This window comes from Rhipicephalus microplus, chromosome X (assembly GCF_043290135.1).
Source record: "Rhipicephalus microplus isolate Deutch F79 chromosome X, USDA_Rmic, whole genome shotgun sequence".
Lineage (NCBI taxonomy): Eukaryota > Metazoa > Arthropoda > Arachnida > Ixodida > Ixodidae > Rhipicephalus > Rhipicephalus microplus.
In genome coordinates, this window is record NC_134710.1 from 407,118,071 (window position 1) to 407,144,903 (window position 26,833).

Here is a 26,833-nt window from a genome sequence, read left to right on the forward strand (position 1 = left end):
TTAAGAAGTCCGCACTAGAGATCTATCGAACTTTTAAGCAGGAAATCGCCAAGGAAAGGATCTATGATAATACTCGGGGTAGTTCTCTACTGTTTGAGGCCAGGACGGGAGTACTCCGAACCAAGACATATCGCGCCAAATACGAAGGGGTAGACACAGTATGCAGTGCGTGTGGAGAGGAAGAAGAAACTGTCGAACACTTGCTAATGTTCTGTAAAGGGCTTCACCGTATAGTTCAGGATGATGGTGCAGAGTTTTTCAAAGCACTGGGGTTTAGGGACCGAGAGGGCAAAATAGACTTTAAGTGGGTAGACTTAACTAGAAACTAGAAGGAGGTTATCTGATTGGTGGCTAAAGCCAAGGCACGAGTGAAAATTAAACTCTTCACTGCAAAGTACGAATCCTCAAACTCACTTCTTAAAGAAAAAAAAATAAATCTAGTTTTTTGTTCATTGAGTGGTGGCACTAGCCACCGCCCGATCTAAAGGGTACAGCCATATCCATCCATCCATCCATCCAGTTGGCAGTGCAAATTTTGGAAGAAAAAAAAATCTCTCCAGCAACTGGCAGCGTTGGACAGCTTTCGGGACCACCTGACAGTGCATAAAGGAATGTCTTATAGAAGCTTGTACGCATTTGGCAGTCATCCCCGGCAGTTTAACAGGCATGTTGCAACCACTGGATGTGTCTATAATAGGCCATTTAAGGCAGAATTAAAACGTTAGTATTCTGAATGGATGGCAGTAGGCCAGCACGAGAAAATGCCAACTGTACGATTTAGGAGAACATCACGTCAGCTGCTGCCCTTGGATTTTAAAAGCCTGTCGTGTGGTGTCCGTGGACATCATTGTAAAGCCTTTCAAGGTCCCCAGGATTTCCATTGCTGTGGAGGGCACTGAGGACGATTGGATACATGAACGTACGAATGGCGTGAGCAGTGGCGACAAGCAGAGTCCAAGCAGCGATGCCAATAAAAACATCTAGCGAGGGTGTTCGTAGCTAGATGCCAGATATATCATGTGGCACCGATTAAATAGGTTTTTATATACATACTTTGAAGAAAAATTTACACTTTTGTGGTTGGGCCACACCCCATCAACATTGTGGAAAACAAGTGTGGCCCTTACACAAGTGCATACGATAAGATTCCTTTTCTGAATTGGAAGTACTACCTACTACGCTTTCGTAAGGCAGCACACATTACCTCACAGCTGCACACTTTGCTCATTCTGTTGCTAATAATGATGATTAATGATAACTGTGCACTTTGTAATTAGTGGGCTTTTAAACTACTGATTGTGCAGTTCACATGTCTTGACACCTGGTGCAATTTTATTCTGCCACGCTAAGGGCACTCCTTCCACTACATAACTCATATAGTGGGTCTTTCCTTCCCCTCCCCCCTCCTAAACAGTTTCAAAGATAGGCATGGCTCTGTGGTAGAACACCTGCTTTCCACACAGAAGTCCTGGGTTCGATTCCCACACAAACCGAAGTTTTCTTTTTTATGGTTCATTAATTAGTTTGCATCTGTCCCGAGTTTTTGATCAGTCACTGCTGATGTGCTCACAACCAATAATGCGGACACTGGAATTTTTGCAAAACGAGTTTTTTAAAGCTCTCACACTAATACATGACAGGGTACTACCTAAAGTTTGTGGTATATTATGCAAGTACATAGGTGTGGCTTATAGAGCTTTGTGTTGTAGAATTTCTAATCAGAGTTGTTGCCCCAGTGAAGCAAGAACCCACTGGTTCCAGAATGAGGCTTCTCCTGTTTATTGCCCACTGTTCAACCCTTCAAGTCTGCATCGTCATGTGGATTAAGAATGAGACTACATAGAATGCTGTTTGGATGTTTTATTAGACAAACCATTTCATAAGGTACACAAACCAAAAGCTTAGAAAGACCAAAACTTGCATGCTGAGAAAGAGTACGCATGGTACGAGGTAGATGAGACGAAGGAGTAGATGCACCCAAGGCTGCTCCTGCATGCCTCATCTTCCTTGCACTGTACCTGTAGTCATGCACCATCAACAAGTCTAACTTTCTATTCTTTTAAAAATGCAATATGTAGTGTTTGACAGATGGAACGCTGCGGCGGCTGCATTTCCGATGGAGGCAGAAATGTTGTAGGCCCGTGTGCTCAGATTTGGGTGCACGTTAAAGAACCCCAGGTGGTCTAAATTTCCGGAGCCCTCCACTATGGCGTCTCTCATAATCATATAGTGGTTTTGGGACGTTAAACCCCACATATCAATCAATCAGATGAAACGCTAATTTCTAGTGCTGGCTTTGAAACCTAAGAAAACCAAACTTTTGGGCTATCATTCTAACTGTTGCTCATTTAGAGCTGGCATATCTGTGTCTATCCCCATGTGAAAATCTTTTTTTGTCTGCATGGCTAGTTGTATTGGAAGTGATGTAAATGTTTAGTGTGCAATTCTAAAGGAGTATTGATTTATATTGTAAAATTTTTTGAAACTCTAGAATGTTTTTCAGACATGATAGTGCACTCAGCAAGTGTTATAATTAACTGAGGAAGTTGCGATAGGGTATTTTAAGTTGACACTGAAATTTGCCTCTAAAATTTCAAGCTGTTGTCATTGACATTATCGTGACATAAAAAGTAAATTTTGTAGCATTATTTTACAATAGGTCTAGGTGCAATGATGTTCATAATTAAGGTGCTGTGCACTTTACCTCTGGCCGCACTTGCGTGTGGCTGCTGAATGGAATGCAGGTACGAAGCTAGTGAGTGTTTCAGAATTTCATGACACATCCAACTCTTGGGAACTGAAACTGCTTCATATGAACAAGTGTTATAGCAAATTATTTAGGGTGCTCTCATATGTTCCAGTACTTTAGAGTTTTGGGGAGGGGTTGCCTTCTGCTCTTTAACCAGTTTTTTTTTTTTTGTCAGTTCAGTGCGTCTAAACTTAAATGTTTCCAAGCTCCATAGTGTATTTTAAGTAAGTGACTGACTTTCCATGTAAAGGCACTTTCATTGTGCCTGGCCTTTCGTGTACAAAGGCGTCCACTTCCACCTTGAACACCGCACCATGCAACTAGCGATCTGTGAAGCACCAATCGCGGACGCTTGCCGAGCTGATGCACAAGTGCATTGACAGCTGTAGGTGGGGCGGCATTCGCCGCACCGTCTGCTGAAGCGCGTCGGCTTCGCTGCATCGTTCTTGCTTTGCTGTGAAGGTAATGCTCATACATATTGCCAATGCGGCATGCTTCTTGAGAAGTGCAACAAATGCTCCTTGTCCTGCCCAACTTTTATGCCTAGCACTTTTTTTTTCGCTTGCGATTTCACAAGTAAGAAACCTTAGCCCATCCATGAATAAAATATCCAAACTGGGCTGTAGCTTGCACAGCAAAGCTACTCATCTGCAGGCGCAAAGGCATAAATGCTTTAGGGTGGGGAGGAGGAGGTCGCCGCCTTGATTTGAAGTTTGGGCTGAGCAGGCAAATAGTTATATTGCACTTTGAATGTCGAGCAAAAAAATCAAAAGGGGGAGGGGGGAGGACACGACTCCCGTTCGCAACCCTCTGGCTACACTACTGCTTAGTTGCTTTGTTAGTAGTCGCCAGAATGTTGCTGCTGCGCATGCGATTTTGATCAGCCTTAAGATTGTGTGCCCCAAGATTGGCGATAAATGTATGGTAGTGTCTTGGATGACAGCTGTGAATGTGGGAAAGTTTCCGTTCGTGAGTCACTAGAAAACAAAAGGATGTGAGAATTGCATTCATTTCACATTAGTGGCATATCGCTCGGGTGTTACCAGCATGGCTGCCTCCACTTGCTAGGCTGTATAAGTTGCCAACACGCCGCCCTAATTTTTCCTCATTTGCTAACCAGCTTCTTCGATTCATTCTTGCAGGCAAACTAAAAAGCGCAGCAACAGAGTTTTCAGCCATCAGTGCACCAAAGAACCACTACTGTCAAATATTTACTTTCGCAGGCATTGAATTAAGCTTCATTCCCTTTTTATCGCTACGTGACTCAAGGCCCCCTCGCATAGCTTTTTATCTTTTTTGGCTCAACATTACAGCATGGTGTGGAAAGTTTTCTTTCTGTCTTTAATTTGCAGCATATTCAAACTCATCTTTATTTTATTCTCAACTATACTGCACAAACTTTCAGCTGATAAAAACAATCGTGTCAGTCACGGGAATGTTCTGGTTAGACCAAAACAGCTAAGTAGACTAGTCGAGGGAACGCCAGTGGGCCTTTGAGATTTTACCCATGCAAGGGGCAAGGTTTCTCGCTTGTGAGATCGCATGCTGGATATAAAGAAAACATGAGGAGCAAAAGTTGGATAGTACCAAGCGCTGTCGCCGCCCGTATCGTAAATCGTGCACGATTCTTAGTTTGCTTGCGCATAGAGAGAGTGAAGTTAGCTCCACCGCTAAGCAAGTACGAGCGGCGGAGTCGCCGCGCTTTAGCAGACGACACAGCAAAGGCCCCACAGGCAGCTGTCACTGCTTGTGCGCTAGTTCCGCAAGCGCCCATGAAAGGCACCCTGCAGAGCGCTGGCTGCACAGTGCGGTGTTCATGGGAGAAGTGGACACCTTAGTACATTGGTAGAGCTCATTCTACTTAGTTTATTTGTTGCAGCACTAGCATCTGTACAGTTTAATTCTTAAGAGGTTAGTGTCATATCACAATGCTGTCTGGATATTTTTGAAATGTTTAGAGAGACACTGAAAAAGCAGCACTTATTCAATTTGGGCCAGTCAACAGTTTTTTTGCCAACTCTGTATTAATAATAATTTGGAGTAAAATAGGCTATTATTGCTATAGAAAATGAATGGAGATCTATCTCTCAATTTTCGAGCACCAGTATATCAGCGTTGCATCACATACTAAACGGTATTTTTATGTGTAAAATCATTGTAGTGCAGGAAAAGTTCTCTAAGCTTGTTGGCCTGGGTCTTGGGTTTCTTTTAAATGCAGTCTACTTCTTCTCCTCTTTCTTTATGGGTAAAAAATTGACTAGACTTCAGGAGACAATGTCAAAACCCGTGACACCATGAAGAACTGGTGTCTGTTACTACAGGTTGGTGTTGGCTATTATCTTCTATTTTTGTATTTCTTGGCTTGCAAGCATTATAAGAAAAGCTCTTTTGCTATGGATGAAAGGTAACTTAGCAATACAGCTTTACTAGACTCTTGTTAAACAGCAGTTCAGAAACAGCTACCTAATGTGTTGTGTTTGAGTGTGGTGTTGCATTATCATTATTATTGTGTTTACATACACTGGCATGCAGACAATTACAATATTGGCAGGAGATTACAAGACCTTTGGATTTCTACGTTCCTTTACAGGATTCTCTACAACAGTTCCTTCAGAGAAAAAGACATCAATAATTAACAAGGAACTAATAATTATTACCATGTATCAGCAGCATTTGAGCAAACTCCTTTTGTTTTTGTTTTTCTTTTTGCCTGTGGTTATATTGCAATTATAACTGTGCTAGTCTTTAAAGTCAATCAAGCTTTTCAGGGTATTAGCTTGCATATTTATGAGAAAAAGGGGATTTGGCAGCATTCATTTAGTTTTGCAAGAGCACCTATTTACTCTTTTTGATGTATCTTTTTAATTATTTCATGCTTGACAAATGTTTGCAAGAATGCAGGATGCTCTTAATGATATCCCATAATGGCACATTATCTCATAAATGTAGTCACTTGCACTACTGCAAGCGCAGTACCCAACTGAAAGTACTTGTCCTGCATACCATTTTGCTTAGTGTAAATGGAGTGCTTATAACTGGTGTGCTGCATTTGGTCATGCAATGCATTTTTCAACATCAGGACTACAGTCAAACCTGGTTATAATGAACACACACAAAAAATCTAGTGTATCTAACTGTGAAAATGCACGCATAGTATATTCCTCCTAATGAAATACACACCTGATGTATCAGACTGTGCTCAAGTATGAGTACAGTCAAAACATGCTCGAGGCTAGCTCCACCTGCCATGCATGTTGGCGGAGCAACAGCAACTCAACCTGAACTATTGTAAAAAGGAGTTTCAAATGGAATGGTTGGCGGTGTGCTGGGCTGATGAGGCTTGTCTGCAATGGTGTGCCAATTGCAGTCAGCTCGCCAAAGCACTCACAGGCAGCTTCGGCGCACTTGCCCTGACAATTTTATGCACAGCGTTTGTCCTGTGCTCAAGTCTTTGACGAAGCATACTACCCACATCTATGGTTGCATAGCAAACAGTGTGATTGCAGTGGGATGAAGCACTGACATGCTTCTTTCAATATTGATATGGATGAAGCATTGTATGCTTCATCCATAATACGTAGAGTCGAATCTCACTAATTCGAACACGCTTAATTCGAACTTCCGGTTTACTTGAACTCTCGATGAAGTCTTATCAAAGCTATGTGTATTCCAATGGGCGAAAATGCTCTTAGCACCACGCCTAATCCCGCGGAGGCACCTCCGACAGCTCAACGCTGCGGGCGAAGGAAAAGAAAAGGAAAGAAAAGGCTGCAGTGGAATGCTCTCTCTCTCTCGAATGCGGAACTGCGACATGCCTGTGCCACGCTTCTCCCTTTTCTGTCGGAGTTGCTCGGAGAATTTCAAGCTGAACGGTTGTGCCGCCCGCGATCTCGCGACGCCAGCGTAGCTCTCGCCGACTAGTCCGCCCTCCGCGACCTCGGGCTTCTTCGACCGGCTCTCAACTTTTCTATCTCCTTCTTTTTCTGTTGCTTGCCTGTCCTATTTTTTTATCTATATCTTTTCACTATTCTTTTTATCCCTCCTTCGCCCTCCCCTACAAGGCACTGCGCCGTGTCGCCCAAGAGGCAGACAGAAATTAGGTGCCTTTTTCCTCTTCTCAAGAACTACTCACCACCACCATCTTTTCTGTCCCTGCCACGTAAAGACCCTTCTTCTTTGAACGCCGCACCCGAAAAGAGAGAGGAAAAAAAACTGTCGTGGAATGTTGGCTCTCAGCTCTCTCTCATGCACCAGTGCCACGCTTTCCCCTCTCTGCCACATAGACCTCTCTCTGTTTGACGCGCGCGAAAAGAGCAAAAAAAAAAAAAGAGCTGCCATTGAGTGTTGGTTCTTTCTCAAGTGCCAATCTGCTTCTCTCCGCGTGGAGATGCTGCTCCTTTCTAGTAATAAGCTTTTGTGTAAGGCGCAACTTTGCTTAATGAGCTTTGAGTTTGTGTCGTTGTCTTCATTGTCTTTAGAGAGTGTCGGAACTGGACATTGCCGGGCGCAACTTCTTTTGCCAGGACAATGCTGAAGCAGAGATAGAAATGCTTTGCAAGTTCACTAGGTTTCACTGTACCAATTTACACTTGTCACTATAAATTTTTATGAAAAATGCTTACATTGCCTGGCAGTGATTTTTGTTTTCTTGTTATTACAATATTCAAAACAGAGTACAAATTGAGTTTTAATGTTTTCATGCCTAGGAATCCTTTCTTGCATCGCTTCAGCAAGCTAGTCATGTGTATGGACAAAACATTCCTCCTGTGTGGATGACCTTGCTTAGTTTGGCTGCCCTCATAGTAAGCCTGCTAGCTGTGAGGTATGGCTTATACTACTAAGCAAGGTAAGGAAACTTAGCTCTTGAAGTTATAGTTAGAGCAGCCTTTGCTCTTCACCATTTCCCTGTCTGGCACAGTGGACTCTTTTTTTTTTTTTTGTCCTGTTCCAGTTGCTCTTGCACTAGCAATTTGAAAGAATGGTGGAATCTAAGGTGCCAAGTTGGGTGCTGACTTCTTCATTTGGTGAAGACTTTACGGGTAGAAAAACTGTGGTTGAAACAATCTGAAAATCATTAGGATATGGAGCCGTATCTGTCATATTGAAGTGAACAACAGGCCTGGCACCAACTCATATTTTGTGAATTGGCTTTAAAAAAAAAAAAAAGTTATTTTTAGGTCTACTCACCAGCTATGAGCTGAGCCATTTTGTCACATGCCCACCTTGCTGACATTTTTGCTCAAAATTGCTATTGTTTTCTTTCTTTTTCTTGAACAATATAACCAAAAACATCAACCAATTAAGTGAAGTTGTATATTCAGTTTGAGCTACAACCACAGCGATTCTCAAAGCAGCACACAAGAGCTTTCATGCACTGTAGCAGTTGCCAACCTTGTGAAGAACTGGCAGGCATAGTAGTATTAATCACTCATTCATTGTTAGAATACAGCTGAATGTTATCCTAATTTGTTCTAATGTAATGTTCATGCTGTATGACTTGCTCGTTTTTTGCCATTTCTACCTTTTCAAAACAGTTAAGATATCACTGTTGAATGGTATCCAGAATTTTTTCACTCATGCAATAAACAGTAGAGGCAAACCATCGAGGTGCTCATTAAAAAAAAATCTCTCCGGTTTCTCAACTTACTATAGGCAACAACTCTAGGCACCCACTGAAATTTATTTGTCGGCATTGTTTTCAAAATTTTTGTTCACATCGCCACTTTTTCTCTATGCTATGATGAATCTGGAAATCTTGGAATATATTAAGACCCATATGCGAGTTCACAGATGAAAATAAGAGCTGAACTAGTTGGTATGTATTCATAATATAATCAATATTCCAATTCCACTGCTTTTCTTGAAAGCGCCCTGGTGCTTCTTCTATATCACCTCAGCTTCACTCTTTTGTAAAGATGATGCGAGTGTGCAGCTCAAGTCCCTCTGACCGCATTTTTATGAACTTTATCTTTTAACATTTTGTGTTTGTGCCAACTTTGTAGATTTTTCAACTCTCTATAGATACAAGGCTTTTGCCTTAAAACAAAACATGGTGACCATAGCATTTTCTAAATCTTGCAATTACATCCCATTTTTGCATTATACAAAGACATGGACTTCGAGATTTTTTTCTTCCTTAAGAGAGTCAGTTTAAGGAGTGCAAATCCTTTTTATTGCTACCTATTGTTGTCACCCTGCTGCAAGGCTCAAGCGCAACATAAAAAATTGAAGCACAAATTTTTTACTGTACCAAATGCACTCAAAACTAGACGGCCTCTTGCAGACAAGCGCTGGTTAGTATTTATGATATAATTAGTTTTGAATGGATATGACAATAATGTAAACCAGCCGCGGTCCGTCAATGGTAATATGTGCTGTAAAGTAATTATCTGAAGATTATCAGTAAAGTTTCATTAGTTACTACAGTGTTCATTCAGATTTCTTATCCAAATAATGTCTTCTTTTGAAAGTAGTCTGCAATTAAGATAGAACGGTGTTACATATCAGAGATTACTTTTAAATTCTGTCAGCATCTTTAGGCACATGCTGCTTGATTTGTTGACAAAAATATTAGATACAGTTGCTGAGAAATTTTTTAGTCCTGTGCAAGTTTACAGACTTTCTCATGGCACCTTCAACTGCACCTGGAAACAATGTATATATTGTCTACCTAAATTTCAGGCATGATCAGCATGCAGTGCTGCAAACATGGAGACTGTGAACGATGTTTTAGCCATGCCATCTGAGAACTGAAATTGGTTTTTCAGTTGCAGATTCTCAGTTCTAGTTATACCTTAAAGACTTTTTATGACCAGTCTCTCATAATCATATATTGGTTTTGGGACATTAAACCCCACATATCAATCAGACTTCCTATGACCACCGCCATGTCTATAGACTTTTCTTGGCTTGATTGTCGGTTGGTTCCTAGTAAGGTAGCTTCTAATGAAGACAAATGAGCTCTTGAATTTCCCCTCCTTCATTTATTTTATATAAGTCTTCTTAGTTTAGGAGCTACTCCACAAATTGTGTGGAGTGAAAGTTCTACAATCGTACAATGAGGAGGTACCTCAAAGTAACCAGAATAGCGCTTTGCTCAGTGCAGCAAACATAATAGTATGCAATTTTTTCGCCAGATGAGTGTTTTGCCACTTTTTTTTTTTTAGTAAATTTGTAAGGCTAGACACTTCTCTGTAAAGTTGTTTGCGCTGCGTGGCGCACGTGTCTCGCCCAAAAGCTGCATCAGGTTACAACCATTGGGCGGTAGGTGGCGTCGTGTTCGCGAGAGTTGACCACCACTATCGTCATCATCATGGGGTAGCGCCGGCAGTGACCGCTGGCGGAAGCAAGCCTTGGTGGCGGGCGAGAGTTGAGCGAGGCTTTTCTTTGCGTGGCGGTTGCGGCGAACAGTTGGGTCTAGCGTGAGTCCTCGGCGCGTGGCACCGCGGGCCGCACGTCGGGGCCCCTTGTGGTAAGTCAAGCGTTGGCGCCGCCGCCTTGGGTGTGTTATTGTGTTTGTCATGTTATTGTATGTTTGTCGTGTTATTATGTTTGTCATGGAGTGTATGGTAACAGTGTGTACAAATGTCCTAGTTGTTAATTACGATTGATGTATCGATTCGGCGGACGATATCGTCGTTCAAAAGTAGTTAAATAAATGTATGCGTGTGTTTGGTTTGTACCGATCGTGTCTGCTGTGTTCGTTCACTCCAAGTGCGTGGCGTGGTGCTCGTTCGCCATTTCGAGACCTATAAGTTGTATCCGGTAGATTTTTTTAGGGGGGTTTTCTCTGGGTACAGTGATTTTTTTGTGTGTATGTGAAAAAAGTGTGTGAGCAGCTGTGAATTTGTTTCTTGCTCTGGATAAAGCACTCTGTTACTATAGCAATAATGAACACTGTTTACAAGGGTGCTGCTCAGGAAAGTAGCTATGAGGGAAAAAAAAGGTATGAGTGGTTTTTTTTTTTTTAACAAAAAAAAGTAGAAAATGTTGATTCATGAGACCTCATTGTGAGCATTCATCAGCTTTGCAAACGGATAAAAATAGTGAAAAATTTTGTGCATTGGTGCTTGAAGATTGACATGCGATATACCGTAGAGCTCAGTTCACTAAAATTTTATTCAAGATTTGTGGATGACAAGTGTTGTGATCAATTTCTACCTCTGGTTTTAACAAATGAGCAAAGTGATCGTTGAGTGTAAAGGAGTCCGTGCTTTGTAAATAATAACAGCACCAAAACAACTTTTGTTGTCACTTGGGACCAGTCATATCGCTATGCTTACAACCCTGATACAAAATTTTGATCCTGCACACAGTTCACTCAAAATAGCTATCACACACGCAAAAAAAGAACTTACTAGCAAAACTGAATTCATGAAAAAAAAAAGCTCTACCCAGAGAAAAGCTTCGTGAGAGAATTCACCAGATGCAATGGATTTGAAAGGTGCAACGCGAGGCTCGCCTAGTAGGAGGGTTGCAAACTTCAGTAGCTGTAACCAGTGCAGCGCTATTATGGTTACCTTGGGGTGTCTTCTTGGATACTTTTATATCTTTATTGTTGTGTACCATGTATAAAGCCGAGCATAGCAGTTAAGTCTGACCAAGATTTGCTGGGAGTAAGTGTAAAGGAAATCGAACAGAAAAATCAGCTACTTGTCTGTTTAGAGTGCTTACCTCAAAAAGTGTTTGAAAGATAATGCCCTTAGACTTTTTTTATGTTTTTACATGTAATCAGGCTATGTATCACTTCTGCTACTTATGGCATCTTGCTAATACACGAGCCTTGATACACAATAAGTATAAACAGTGCAAAGAAACTGAGACACATAAATGACAATGACTGGGGCCTTTTTTTCGTTTCATCACTGGGAAACCAAACAGAAGCCACATTTTTTTGTCATTGATTCACTTTCCTACTTGATACTGGATCGAACTACCTCTATTGTTTCTCTTCCTTTTGGCTTATTTGATTAAACCTGCCTGACCGAAGTGTGGTGCGCATTTCAATTCTGTATCCCCCTTGTGTCTCCGTTTCTCTGTGCTGCACATGCAGTAGACCCGCATCAAACAGAACCTGAATAGACCAGAAAATTCAACAGAAGTTTCGTTTACTGAGAGATGAACAGTGCTGTTGAATCCATGCACGAAACTAATCACAGGCCAGGAATTTGTGTCATTTAAACAGCTATACTTAAGAGATTTCTGTATACTGTGAATCTACTGTACTTTGTATCAAAAAATGTACCAACTTGCTCATGAGTGGATTCATTTAAAATGTTGCACACTGAACTTGCACTTTTTCTTTTAAACAAGTTTAATAATGTTTTCAGAGTGTGATAGTAGTTATAAGGGTGGCACAACAGTTTTATTACCTGAGACACTGTCCTACAATTCAATCTGTTTTATTATGTGAACAATGTTTTATTAGGTGCATAGTTGCATGCCCATTCACGAGCATCATGATCTTGTTATATTGGTGTTTGTTCAAATGCTGCTGCTACTGTTTGTTTATCGGGCCCAATTTTCATAGGGGAGAAAATGTCAAATATTATGCCAGCACTGCCATTCTTCAGCTGCATGTCATCCTTTGTCTTGTATTAACATACTTGTTAGGAAGCGTGGAAACTTGGGCAAGTAGATAAGACATAACTGTATGTACGAACAGCACAATCTAAAAGTAGTTAAAACGCAACCACGAAAGCGAAAAAGCAAGGATACAAAAAAGCACTGGACCAAAAGCAGCGCTCTTTTCTATCCTTGTTTTTTTTTTTGCTTGCTTCATTTTTCACAACCGTAACTACTTCTAGGTAGCGCTGTTCGTACATTCAGTTATACCTGTTAATATTTGTGCATGTGTTTGCTGCACTTACAACAAACACTAATAATACATTTGTTGCTAAAAATTGGGTGTTTGGGAGCATTACGAAAAGCTTTTGTACATGTTGATATTTTAGTCTATTGGCCTTGCTTTGTTTTTATTTTTCCTGCGACAGCAAGTTGTTTTAATTGACAATGCAAAAGTATTCTCGATCTTTTATTACATCAAGGTGAGAACCTAACTTGCCACCGTATTCTAGTGGCTAAGGCACACAGCTGCTGACCTTCAGATCACGGGATCGAATCCTGCCGGATTTTCGATGGAGATGAAAATTCTCGAGGCCCATGTGCTTTCATTTAGGTGCATGTTATGGAATCTCAGGTGGTTGAAAATATTCGGTGCTTTCCACTACAGAGTCTTTCATAATCATGTGGTGGTTTGGGGACGTTAAACCTAAACTATTATTTTGAGGGTGAGCAACCAAAGCAGAGATATCTTTCCATTGAAGCTATGTCGCCAGAAAGTTCGAAGTTCTTTTTTTCCAATACCTTAGTGAAGTCAATGTGTACAAAGCAGAGAGTATTAGCTGCCGGCTGAACAAATGTGTATTAGATACAGATGTGTGAATAGAAAATTTTAGGTTCAAAGCAATTTTAGGTTCAAATCGGAAACATCCGATTTTCTCGGATGTTTTTAAAGCAATAGTTGTAGTGGGGAAGAGGGACAGAGGCAGTATCTAGTCGGAGCAGGTAGAAGACGACTACGACAAAGAGCTGAGCTCGTCACAGTGACCGACGCCCCTGAAACCAGGCAGTTGGTTTTAGTCAATAAATCTTTCTTATAATTTAGTGCAAGTGGTGGGGTAGTTTTCGAAGCTGGAACTATGAAGTCGCGCCTTACCTTCAGTGCCAGCAATGCTGGAAGAACCCTCCACCTAGGGTACCTCCCAAGTTCCCGCCTCCGCATGTCTCGGCATGTTGTCACTGCGTCACCCACCGATCTTCAGCGGCACTGACGGCCAAGACATTGAAAAGTGGCTGGCTACTTACCACAAAGTTAGCGCTGCGAACAAGTGGGACGATGCGGCTAAGCTGACCTATGTAAGCTTTTACTTGTCCGGCATCCCTAGTCTCTGGTTGTGCAATCACGAAGCCGACATTTCCAGTTGCCAGCTGGGATTCGTTCAAGACCTCCTTTTTGCAAGTCTTCGACCGCCTTGCTGTGTGAAAACTTCGCACAGAAGGACTTCGTGAGCGTGCTCAACAGCCAGGAGAGACCTGTACCAGCTACATTGAAGACGTTGTTGACTTGTGCAAGCGGGTAAACCCAGCGATGCTCGAAACCGACAAAATCAAACGAATCCTCAAGGGTATATCCGATGACGCATTTGAAATGTTGTTAGCCAAGGACCCACAAACCGTAGTTGATTTCGTCAGCTTGTGCTAGAGTTTTAGCCAATCTCGTCAGCTTGTGCTAGAGTTTTGACGAATTACGCAAGCAACGTGCCCAAACACGACGCTCTCTGGAACAGCGTAACTCGATTGCGGCCTTGACTCTCGGAGACCAGAATGACATGTTCGCTCGCATAAAGCAGTTGGTGCATGAGAAGGTCGCTCGGCAGCTCTTCATTTTATCGAGCTCGCCCGAACCAGCACAAACGCATCCTCTGGCCTCTGCCATGAGGCACGTCATACAAGATGAGGCAGCTGACGCTTTGCCTTTCGCTCGTTCACCACCTCTGGAGGCCACACCCTTGACGTATGCGCAAGTCGTTGCAGCCAGAGCATCTTGACAGCCCACTTATGCTACCTCACTGGTCCCTGTTCGGTCATATCCGGCTTCGTTTAGGCGGCCAATCACGGCGTTTCCGAGTCCGTGGCGCACCGCAGAAAACCGCCATATTTGCTATTTTTGCGGTTACGCAGGACATGTGACTCGCTTGTGCCTCCGCCGCCCTCTCGTTTATAGTGACAACATGCAAAGATCGTTGCACTACTCTCGGCGCTTTAATAACACACTAGGTCAACAAAGATCTCGTTCACCCGACCGCCCCCCCCCCCCCTCAGTAAGTCACTGATCTCCATTTCCCCAACGTCGTTCCCTGTCACTTATGCGCCGTTGACCCTGCCCTTCAGATGCGGAAAACTAGATGCCACAGTACCCGAGGCACAAACTGCGTTGTCGATGAAAAAATCAAGTCCTCGCATTTCTCCGACAAACCTCATCGACATTTTTGTGGATGGTTACCGTACTCTTGCGCTTGTGGACACTGGTGCTGCGGTTTCAGTAATTGTGTACCAGTGCACATCGGCGCTAGCTCTGTGCCAGTGAAAGAGAAGACGACGACGTTTGTGTGTCATGCTCTCAGCCTCTTGTCTTCTGTGCTGCAGCTGTCTTGCTTGCCCTGGCGAGTTTCTTGCTGAAACTCCTCCGAAGAACACGCTTGTTACATTTAGTGGAGGGCTGCTGGGTCATTCCCCTCTTCGTCCTGGAGCTCCGCAACCGGGCTTTATCATCTGCCCCCGAAATGGTCGAGGACGCCGCTTCTTCGCAAGCACCACCTATGGTAATGTGTGCTGGGACGCTACATAACCCTCGGATGTTCAGCGGCACCGAGGAACTTGACGTCGAAGGCTGGCTGGTAGAGTTTGAGCTTGTTTGAGCGTGTTTGAGAGTTTGAACAAATGGGATGACCCTGCTAAGTTGACACGCGTCAGCTTTTATCTGACCGATGTGTCGAAGCTATGGTACTACAACCATGAAGCAGAGTTCACCACCTGGGCGGCACTCAAGCAAATCATCGCTTCGCTCTTCGGTCGGCCTGGATTGCGCAAGTTTCGCACCGAACATCACCTCCGTGCCAGAACCCAAAGGAGTGACGAGACGTTTACGAGTTATATTGAGCGCGTTGTCGATCTGTGTAAGTGCGTGAATGCATCTATGGCGGAGTCTGACAAAGTAAGGCACATACTAAAAGGCATAGGTGACTATGCATTTCATATGCTGGTAGCCCAAGTGACCTCAGACAGTAGCGCAAGTCGTTGAACTGCGCCAAAGCTTTGACGAGCTGGGTAAAGAGCGCCTTTCTACCCGTCGCGCCGAAATTCCCCCAGTGGAACTCTCATCTTTTGAAGCTAAGAGCACTGGCGCTGAATGTTCCATCTTACTGCTGCAAATTAAGCAATACATCCGTGAGGAAGTAGCTCGTCAGCTTTCCATTGTCACATCTGTCACCGAGAGTCCCACGGCACTGGATCCCTCGCTTCGTCCTATCATTCAGGCTCAAGTTGCTGAGGCGATTCCACCTCCTGTACCATCAACGCAGCCTGCAGTAGCGCCTCTCACCTATGCTGAGGCCGTTACCCGTTCCTATGCTCGACCGACACCAACACCGTCTGCCCCAGTCACCAACTTCTACTCGCCCTGTTCACCCAATATGCCCTGTTCTCTCGCAACCCCTCTCACCTCCTGGACCACCTCACAACCCTTGGTGCACTCCAGACAACAGGCCCATCTGCTACGCCTGCAACATTCCTGGCCGTGTTGCGCGTCACTGTCATCAGCGCAGTCTATGCAAATGATTACATCCCCAACCTCGACTAAGTGCCACAGCAGCTAGCACACCCCGTTTCTGCAGACTCATCGGCGCTTATTCGCGCCGTGCCAGTTCTCCCTCACGTCAATCTCCTCCTCCTCGGTGCCGCTCCATTTCATCTATGCTCCGCCGTTCCAACCCCACGCAAGAGGAAAACTAAGAGCCGCAGTTCCTGAGGCACGAACTGCGCCCTCATCGAAAATTTCAAGGCCTTACCTTTTGCCTCCTAACGAGATCGCGGTTATCATTGATGGTGTCGGGATGAATGCTCTTGTCGACACAGGAGCTGCCATTTCTGTTTTAAGTGAACTTTTGCGTTTCAAACTGCAGAAAGTGACGATACCCGTTCCTGATCTTTTATTACAGACGGCGAGCTCGCAGCACATTAAGCCTGTGATGGCGTGCCCGGCACATCTTTTTATCAATTGCGCATTCTACATTGTGGAATTCATTGTCCTACCACATGTGTCCCATGACGTACGTCATTCTCGGTTGGGACTTCCTTTCTACACATGATGAGGTTGTTGACTGTGCTGGAGCTCGACTCGCTTTGTCCCCTTTCAGTACCACAGTCGTCGACGTCCCGAGCCCGGTGCCTAAATATGTTGTCACTGCTGACGCTATCATTTCTCTGTTCTCTGCCACCCTGGTGTCTGTTTCCGCCGACTCTGTTTGCAATTTGACCACCCTGTTTACACAGTCTGAAGACTGTGCATGCTGACGGAACCTCATACTCCCATTTGCCGTCGTTACCCTTGTGAATGATGCCGGTGTGGTCTACGCATGCAATCCCTTTCCTTGCTCGGCAACTCTGTTACTCAGCAAATGTGTTGGGCATTTAGACAGTTTTGACGCCACCTTCCCTTTGGATGCAAAATGTGATAAAACACCGTTGACGATTAATGCTGTCACTTCCGTCGCGGCTAACACCTCCCCTGTCCAAGACATCCTCCTGCGTAGCATCGATAACGTGCTTACCCCAGTCCAGCAAACAAAGTTTGTTCAACTGCTTGAACGCTTTCGTGCCTCTTTCGATGTTGGCCAGCCATTCGGCGCACGTCTGCAGTGGTTCATCGTATTGACACTGGTCATCATGCTCCTCTGCGACAACGTCCCTTTCGAGTATCACAGGCCGAACGCCGCCTTATTAGCAACGACGTCGATAACATGCTGAAACGTGGTGTGGTTCAGGAATCGAACAGTCCCTGGGCTTCTCCTGTCATGATGGTGCGGAAAAAAGACAGTTCAATAAGATTTTGCATTACTGCCGCCGCCTAAACAAGATTATGCAAAAGGATGTTTATCGCCTACCCCGCATCGACGACGCCCTGGACTGCCTTCAAGGAGCCGAATATTTCTCATGACTGGATCTGCGCTCAGGCTACTGGCGAGTGCCCACGACTGAAGCCGACCGTCCGAAAACAGCGTTTGTCACCCCTGACGGTTTATACGAATTTAGCGTAATGCCTTCCGGCCTTTGCAACGCGCCTGCTACCTTCGTAAGGATGATGGACACCATTCTCAGAGGCCTCAAATGGCAGACCTGTTCATGCTACTTAGACATAGTGGTTTTTTCTGCAGATTTCTCGTCTCATATCACTCGCCTTGAACAAGTTCTCGAGTGCTTCACTAACGCCGGCTTGCAGTTAAACCTAAAAAAATGTCATTTTGGCGCCCGTCAGCTTACCATCCTAGGCCATGTTGTCTCCAAAGCAAGAATTTTGCCAGATCCTGCCAAATTTCATGCAGTTGCCGAATATCCCAAGCCCAGCACTCTAAAGGAACTCCGAAGCTATATTGGGCTGTGTTCATATTTTTGGTGCTTCAGCCGCAATTTCGCCTCCATTATATCCCCCTTGACACAGATTCTCGCCGGCAGCAACGACCTCTCAGCTTGGAATGCCGATTCTGATGAGTCATTTACAACGCTTTGCCTACTCCTCACGTCTCCTCCAATTCTACGCATCTATGATCTTAAAGCACCTACAGAAATACACATAAACGCTAGCAGTGTCGGCCTTGGCGCGTTACTCGCTCAGCGAACACCAGACTTTGGTGAGTACGTTATAGCATATGCCAGTCGTACCCTCACAAAGGCGGAGTCAAATTACTCCGTGACAGAAAAGGAGTGTTTGGCAATTGTTTGGGCAATCGGTAAATCTCGCACCTATCTCTATGGGCGGCAGTTTGATGTTGTTACCAACCTCCACACACTATGCTGGCTGTCGTCCTTGAAAGACCCGACTAGATACCTGGCTCGCTAAGCTTTACGACTACAGAAGTATAATATACGTGTGATTCATTACTCTGGACGAAAACACTCAAACGCTGACACCCTATATGGATCGCCACTGCCTTCAGGCTCTGCTGGCTCACCAGCTTCCACTTGGTATTCATCATCTCTGACCCTCGTCGACATGCCGAAAGAACAGCGCAAAGATTCTTGGATCGTTTCCCTGCTTCACATTTTGTCTCAACGGGCCCCAAACTTCGCCTCACACAGCCTACGTCGCCAAGTCCAACACTTCGCACTTCGTTAAGGCTTGCTGTACCGTTGCAATTACATCACCGACGGCCGCAGGTAACTCCTCGTGATCCCCCGTCATTTGCACGCGGACATTTGCAGTGCCTTCCACGATGACGCTCAATGCGGTCACGCTGGCTCGTTCAAGATCTATTCTCGCCTTCGCCTGAGGTACTACTGGCGAGGCATGTATCGATACGTTCGCCAGTGCGTTCAGTCGTGCCCTGAGTGCCAACGTCGCAATGTTCCTACTCACAGCACCGCTGGTCCTCTACAGCCATTGCCCTGCTCTGCCCGACCATTCGACCGCGTCGGAGTCGGTGTCTTTGGTCACTCTAGACCACTATAGACGACAACCGCTGGATAATAGTCGCCATCGACCACCTCACGCGGTATGCAGAAACATCTGCGCTACCAGCCGCCACCACGAAAGACGTCGCGTGGTTTCTTCTTCGTCATCTCATTCTGCGCCATGGGGCCCCACGTGAATTACTTAGTGACCGTGGCCACGTCTTCCTCTCAAATGCCATCCAGGTTCTGTTCAAAGAATGCCGCATTGTACACAGCACCGCATCTGCATACCATCCCCAGACTAACGGCATGACGGAACACTTCAATCGTACCCTTGCCGACATGCTGGCGATGTACATGTCGGAAGACCACCCAAACTGGGACCGTGTACTCCCTTTCGTCACCTACGCTTACAACTCTGCATGTCAAACTACCACTGTCTTCTCTCTCTTCTTTTTTCCTGTATGGACGTCAACCGTCATGTTCTACGGACACCATTCTGCCGTACCAACTGGAAGTTTCTGAGGTCAAACCTATCACTCAAGCTGCTGCTTACGCTCAAGAATGCCGTAAACTGGCTCGCTCGTACACCACGCAAGATCAGTCGCGCCAAAAATTCAGTGATGACACCTCTGCGTCTCATGTCCATAACTTCCTGGGAAAGCTGGTTTGGCTTTTAGTCCCGTCCACAATCTTCGGACTTTCCACCAAGCTTTTATCACGGTACCACGGTCCTTACCGCATACTGGAGCGGACATTTCCCGTAAACTACGTCGTCTAGCCGGTCGATCCATCTCCCGATTATCGCTGCCGAGGCCGCAAACAGTTCACGTCACGCGACCTAAACCCTGCTACGACCCAACTATAGCGTCTTTTCCTTGAGTCGCCATCGCCAGAATGGTTCCTCTTTGTGCCGGGAGGAAATTGTACCGGTGCACATCGGCGCTAGCTTTGTGCCAGTGAAAGAGAAGACGACGACGTTTGTGTGTCCCGCTCTCAGCCTCCTGTCTTCTGTGCTGCAGCTGTCTTGCTTGCCCTGGCGAGTTTTTTGCTGAAACTCCGCCGAAGAACACGCTTGTTACAATTGATTTAAAACTTTACCACCTGCTTTGGAAGGTTACCACATCGCCAAAGGGATTCTCCCTCCGTACTGCCAGTGCTCACCATATTCGACCATCAGCTGCCTGTGCTGCCCGCGTTCTCATCCAAGATGTTTTGTATACCGTTGAATTTCTTGTGCTACAGGCATATTCTCATGATGTCATCCTCGGCTGGGACTTTCTTAATCATGCGGTTATTGACTGTGCTCGTACTGAAGTGGCCTTCTCAGCGTTGTGTGCCTCGTCTCCGGAACTTGCGTTGAACAAGGTGTTTGTCACCGGCGACATTGACATACCACCGACTAGCGTAGCCTTTGTTGCCGTGTATTGTGCCTGCAGTGTTGTTTACGCCATCCCAAACATTCCAACGTCGCAGGAGCCTTGCGTTGCTGTTTGCTGTCGTAGATATTTCGGCGAGCGCTACGAATTTGTTTGTCACAAATCCCTTGCCATTGCAGAGATTGTATTAGAACATTCCAAGACAGATGTTTTCTCCATCTTCGGCTTTGATGGTGAGAGTGATTTGCAGCCCAATGCACTGACGCCATCGGCCCGTTCACCTGTTCATGCAAATATTAATTTGTTTGGCCCCTCAATGGATAGTGAACTTGAAGAATCACACCGTGAGAAGCTTCTAGAACTTCTTCACCAGTTTTGTGGCTCATTCGATTGCCAGCAGATGTCCTTAGGCCGAACACACACTGTTGTCTATCACATTAACACCGGCTCCCAAGCGCCTCTGCGACAGCGCCCCTACCATGTATCTCCTGTTGAGCGTCATGTGATCACCGAGCAAGTGGCCGACATGCTTCAACATGGTGTCATTCGGCCGTCCAGCAGTCCATGGTTTTCACCTGCAGTACTTGTGAAGCAAAGGCGGCTCGATTCGCTTCTGTGTCGATTACCGCCGTTTAAACTAAGTTACGCTTAAAGACGTATACCCTTTTTCGCGCATCGATGATGCCCTGGACGGCTTGAAAGGCGCTGAATTATTCTCATCACTACACCTACGGTCTTGTTATTGCCAGGTCCCCATGGCACCATCAGATCGCCCAAAAACTGCTTTTGTGACGCCCGATGGGCTATACGAATTCAATGTAATGCCCTTCGGCCTTCGTAATGCGCCAGCAACATTCAAAAGGATGATGGATAGCGTCTTGCAAGGGCTAAAATCGAAGACATGCCTATTTTGCTTGGATGATGTTGTTGTTTTCTCCCCTGATTTCGACAGCCACCTCCAATGTCTCAGCGAAGTCTTGACCTGCCGCACGAGTGCAGGCCTTCAACTAAACATGAAGAAGTGCCACTTTGGAGCTCCAAAGCTCACAATACTTGGCCACGTTGTCTCAAAACATGGCGTTCTCCCAGACCCAGAGAAACTTCCTGCTATCGCTGAGTTCCCGAAGCCTACGACCATGAGAGTGCTTCGCAGCTTCGTTGGACTGTGCTCATACTTTCGCCGCTTTGTGAAGAACTTTGCTTCGATAATTGCACCATTGACATAGCTGATCACTGGTGATGGACACCTCTGTGATTGGTCGCCAGCATGCGATGATACTTTCGCAACATTATGCCATCTTCTTACTTCACCACCTATTTTACGCCACTTCAACCCTACTGCTCCTACCGAGGTGCACACGGATGCCGGTGGCATAGGACTTTGTGCTGTTCTTGCTCAGCGCAAGCCTGGCTTCTCGGGGTATGTATTAGCGTATGAGAGTCGCACTCTGACCAAGGCAGAGCACACATACTCGGTTTTCGAAAAGGAATGTTTGGCCATTGTTTCGGCATTAAAAAAATTTCGTCCTTACTTATACGAATGCCCATTTGATGTCATTACAGATAATCATTCACTCAGTTGGCTCGCTTCATTGAAGGACTTTTCAGGCCAGCTTGGACATTGGGCGCTACGTTTACAGGAATTTGATATTCACGTCATTTACCGCTCAGGCCACAAGCATACCGACGCACACGCTCTTTCTCGTTCATCCCTTCCTTCAGCCGTTGCAAGTTTCCTTTGCCGGAGCTACTATCGACAGCATCGATACCGATGACATGCCTTCGGAACAACGCAAGGACACTTGGATAGCCTCGCTTATCGACGTTCTCTACTTGTCTTCGGCGACACCACGTCAGCGTCTACATCGTGCACTACGTCGTCAAATTCCCTATTCGATACGGGATGCCATGTTGTACCGTCGCAACTATCAGCCGAATGGTAGAAAATGGCTTCTTGTTATACCTCGTCATTTGCGCTCCAACATGTGTGCGTACTACTATGCAGACCCGCGGTCGCGGGATCGAATCCCGGTTGCAGCGGCTGCATTTCCAATGGAGGCGATAATGTTGTAGGCCTGTGTGCTCAGATTTGGGTGTACATTAAAGAACCCCAGGTGGTCGAAATTTTCGGAGCCTTCTACTACGGTGCCTCTTATAATCATATGGTGGTTTTAGGACGTTAAACCTCACATATCAATCAATCAATCATGCAGACCCTCAAAACACCCACGCTGACATTTTGAAAACATACAACCGGCTTCGCCAGCGATTATTCTGGTGAGAAAGTACTCGTAGGTTGGCAAGTACATACATTCCTGCTCTGAGTGTCAGCGACGGAACACTTGTCATGCCTCTGGCCAATTACAACCATTGACGTGTCCAGCTTGGCCATTTGATAGAATCGGCATCAACCTCTATGCCCACTACCTTGTACTCCTGCTGGAAATCGCTGGTTTATTGTGGCCGTCTACCATCTAACCCGCTACGCTGAAACCGCCACTTTGCCAGCCACTGCTGCTCGTGATGTCGCCTTGTTCATCTTGCGTAGCTTTGTACTTCGCCATGGCACGCCACGTGAGCTGCTTAGCAACCGTGGGCTATCGTTTTTATTGCAAGTGAGTGCAATATTTCTATCGTTCTCGCGTGCAGTATTTCTATCGGTATAACAACCGTTTCTATCCCAAGTCGTTCAGGAGCTTCTCAGTGAGTGCAATATTATTCATTGCACCACTACGAGCTATCACCCACAGACAAACAGTTTGACGCAGCACTTTAACCGCACGCTCGGCAATATGCTCTCTATGTACATATCCTCCAATCATTCTAATTGGGACTTATTGCTCCCTTTTGTGACGTATGCATATAATACGGCCGCGCAAGCAACTACTGGGTTTTCACCTTTTTTTCTACAGTACGGATGCGAGCCCTTTTCTACGCTTGACACGATACTTACTTACCGCCCAGATGCTTCAGAATACCGCCAGCCTCCGAACTTGTACAGTGTGCCGAAGAGTGCTGCCAATTAGCACGTTCATTTACGTCCGTCGCACAAGGTCTCCAAAAAGAACGGCTTTACCAAGACAAGCCTGCTCACAGCTTCTCCGTAGGCTCATTTGTATGGCTGTCAGTTTCATTCCAGTCCCCTGGCCATTCTCGAAAGTTTGCACCCAAGTACAATGGTCTCTACCGCATCGTTTAATGCACATCACTGGTCAACTACGTCGTCGAAACAGTGACACCTGCTGATGACAGACGATGCCATGGTCTTGAGACAGTGCACATCAGCCACTTAAAACGTTACTATGATCCCCTTGTGCTTGCTTCGCCGTGAGTCGCCAGGATGGCTCCTCTTCACCATCGAGGCAAATGTAGTGGGGAAGAGGGAGAGAGACAGTATCTAGTCGGAGCAGCTAGAAGACGACTATGACGAAGAGCTGAGCTCGTGACAGTGACTGACGCCCCTAAAACCAGGCAGTTGGTTTTAGTCCATAAACCCCCTTATACAGTATATATCTCAGATCATAAAGAAAAATTATATAATCGTCATGGCCGAACTAACCTGCATAAATTTTTTTAAATTATAACAAAGCGTGTGCAAATGTCATTTTTTTGGTTTGAAGTGATGTGGAATTTGGTCTGAATAGTAAAAAGATTTGAATTTCTGTAGGGTGCAAGCGATAACCAGTAAGATGCACTGTTTTCTAATATACTATAAAACTCAAGCTATAAGGTTTTTAAACTTCAGAAATGACGAGTCAGTGTTAGGGGAATATGCTCATGTAATCTTGGACGTGGGGCTTCACAGTAATGTGCTTTTGGGGGGGGGGGGGAGATGGGGGGTAGGTGGTTTCATGGGCATAGCACTGCTATAAACGCAGTGAAACCACCTTTGCAGGGGGCTATTTGCAGGTATAATACTTCTATTTGTTGATTTCGAATAGTTTGAAATTTTGAATTACTTAATGTCGTGTGAAAGTGAATTCAAGTACTTTGATATTCGTTGGAATATTCATACAGCTCGAATATTCGCACATGCTCAGCATTTTAAATATTCCGCATGAAAATTCTTTTAGCATCTAATTTTACTGTTGTGTTTAAATATTCCGCATGAAAATTCTTTTAGCATCTAATTTTACTGTTGTGCTGATGCTTTGGTCCACAATCGTAGCCAATGTATCAGGGGACATTGTGTGAGGTGTACAGGTTTTTTGCATCCCGCAGAATGTACCTCTCACTTATTCTTTGAATAGTAATGATAATATCTGGGGTTTTGCAACCCAAAACCCGATATAATGATAGACGCCATAGTAGAGGCCTCCAGATCTTTTGACCATCTAATGTTCTTTAATGTGCACTGTGCGATTTGTTCTTTAATGTACACTGAAATCGCACAGTACACTGGCCTTTACCATTTCGCCTTTGTTGAAATGCGACCGCTGCGGGCAGTATCGAAACTGCGGTTTTCGAGTCAGTATCCGAGCACTGCGATTACTGTTTCACTGAAGTGGACACTCTCTTTCTTTATTGACTTCTGTTGACTGCAGGATGTTATAATAGAACTGAATGTCAGTACATGTGTGCTTTTTACCAGAACTGCTTATTTTCTTTTGGCACGAGAATGGCACAACCATTTCATACGATAGGTACTCAAATTCACAAAATTTACTGGCGAGGTTCTGCACAAATGAATTATGATGCTCTCAATAATCAAAGTGAAGATGCAGCATTTATTTACAGCTGCCATTGCTTTGTGTAGCATGTCGACACACCATATCTGGTGAACCGCTGTATATATTTATTGAGAAGTATGTCCTACATGTGAACATGCTGTTATTGAAAGATTGTGAAATAGTCATATATCTCTGCACAGTACACGAGCCTCTAGCAATGTGACTGCCACGGCCAAGATCACCAGCAGGTATTGGGTCGGCAGCCAAGCACCGTAATCATTGAGCCACCATAGCAGTTTCTCTATCAAATTGTGTCAAGCTGTGGTCGCTTAGTGGCTAAGGTATCATGCTTGTAACCTTAAGGTAACAGGTTTGATTCCTAGCTACAGCAGCTGCATTTTTAGGTAGCTCATATGTAAAAAGCATTCGTCTTAGATTTATGTGCTCAATAAAGAACCCTAGGTGGTTGAAATGATCTAGGATCCAAAACTACAGTATGCCTCATATTATTTGGTTTTGGCATGTAAAACTGAAATTTGGTTGTTAAGATCACATTGGGGGCAAAAATTGTTCCTTGACAGGTCGTGCTAGTTAAATGGCTAGAGTGAAGTTCCTACAAGATAGACATGTCCTAGTAATCTTGTGTTACTATTCTTGTTTTTTTTTATTGTCTAGCTTTCCATTTTATGTTAGGTTTAATTACCTTGTTTAGAGTATAGCAACAGACGACCATTTTTGTTCATAGCTTGGTTGTTCTGAAAACTTTACAGTATTTTGTCTTTGCATTCATAAGTGTAATTTAGTAAGCAGCTCAGGAAAACAGAGATCATTATAGGATGGGGTTCTGTGTTAGTTTTTAACATGACATTGTGGGCTCAAATTTTCCTTTGACAGCTTGTGCTAGTTAAACGGCCAGAGTGAAGTTCCTACAAAATAGGCATGTCTTAGTCATCTTGTGTTACTGTTATTTTTTTTTTTGTATTGTCTAGCTTTCCATTTTATGTTAAGTTTAATTACCTCATTTAGAGTACAGCAACAGACTACCATTTTTGTTCATAGCTTGGTTGTTCTGAAAACTTTGCAGTATCTTGTCTTTGCATTCCCAAGTGTATTTTCGTTAGCAGCTCAGATCATTATAGGATGATCATTATAGGATGGGGTTCAGTGTTAATAAATTTATTTTCTTGCTATTGCAGTCATGGAAACCACAACCGCCACCACCCCCACTCTTTGACGAATATGATGAAGATGATTGGTTGAACTGAGCCTGGGCCATTGAAAACATCTTGCATTACTGGGTTCTACTACTTGCTGACCCTTGTGATTTGACCACTTCCTTGACTACTTTTTCACTAAAGCAGTTATTTAAAAAAAAGCTTTTTCTGGACAGTTTAGATGGCGCAAGTCAGTGCTAGCTATAGACAGTAATTTATTGGCAGCAACATAAAAGCTTGTCTAAACTGTAGTCTTTTCATGACATATTGTGCCAAGGTACGTATCAGATATATACATGGATTGCAGATTAAGGTGTGTATGCAGCAAATTCTATGTCAGTTGATATATTTAAATGTACAAACACATTTCAGATAAACTCTTAAAATGAAACTTTGGTGTGTCATTTTCTGTAAGAGATGAGACAGAAGCACGTCTCTGAAGATTGTCACAGTTGTGACAGCAGTCCTGTGTATTGTAAACATGCATGTCATTTTTTTGCTACCAGAGGCAGCTTTCGATTTGTAAAAATTGGCATTTATAATTCATAGATCAAAATGCATTTATTGAAAAATTGGTTTATTTGAAAAGCATGA

The 26,833-nt window shown here is 44.5% G+C and overlaps 1 protein-coding gene across 6 annotated transcripts in view; it reads left to right on the forward strand.

Moving 5' to 3' along the window:
• Positions 1-26,436, forward strand: part of LOC119160964 (FK506-binding protein 15) — a 290,382-nt gene extending 263,946 nt beyond the window's left edge. For 3 of the 6 annotated variants that reach the window (XM_075880249.1, XM_037413250.2, XM_037413252.2), the window contains exons 26-28: positions 5,011-5,070; positions 7,456-7,595; positions 26,222-26,359. In XM_075880249.1, the coding sequence (XP_075736364.1) occupies positions 5,011-5,070; positions 7,456-7,590 (195 nt within the window). In that variant the 3' untranslated portion in view covers positions 7,591-7,595; positions 26,222-26,359. Of the gene's footprint in view, positions 1-5,010; positions 5,071-7,455; positions 7,596-26,221 lie in introns of all 6 variants that reach the window. The other 3 variants (XM_037413254.2, XM_037413253.2, XM_037413255.2) reach the window with 3 other exon arrangements.
• The last annotated feature ends 397 nt before the right edge of the window (positions 26,437-26,833 follow it).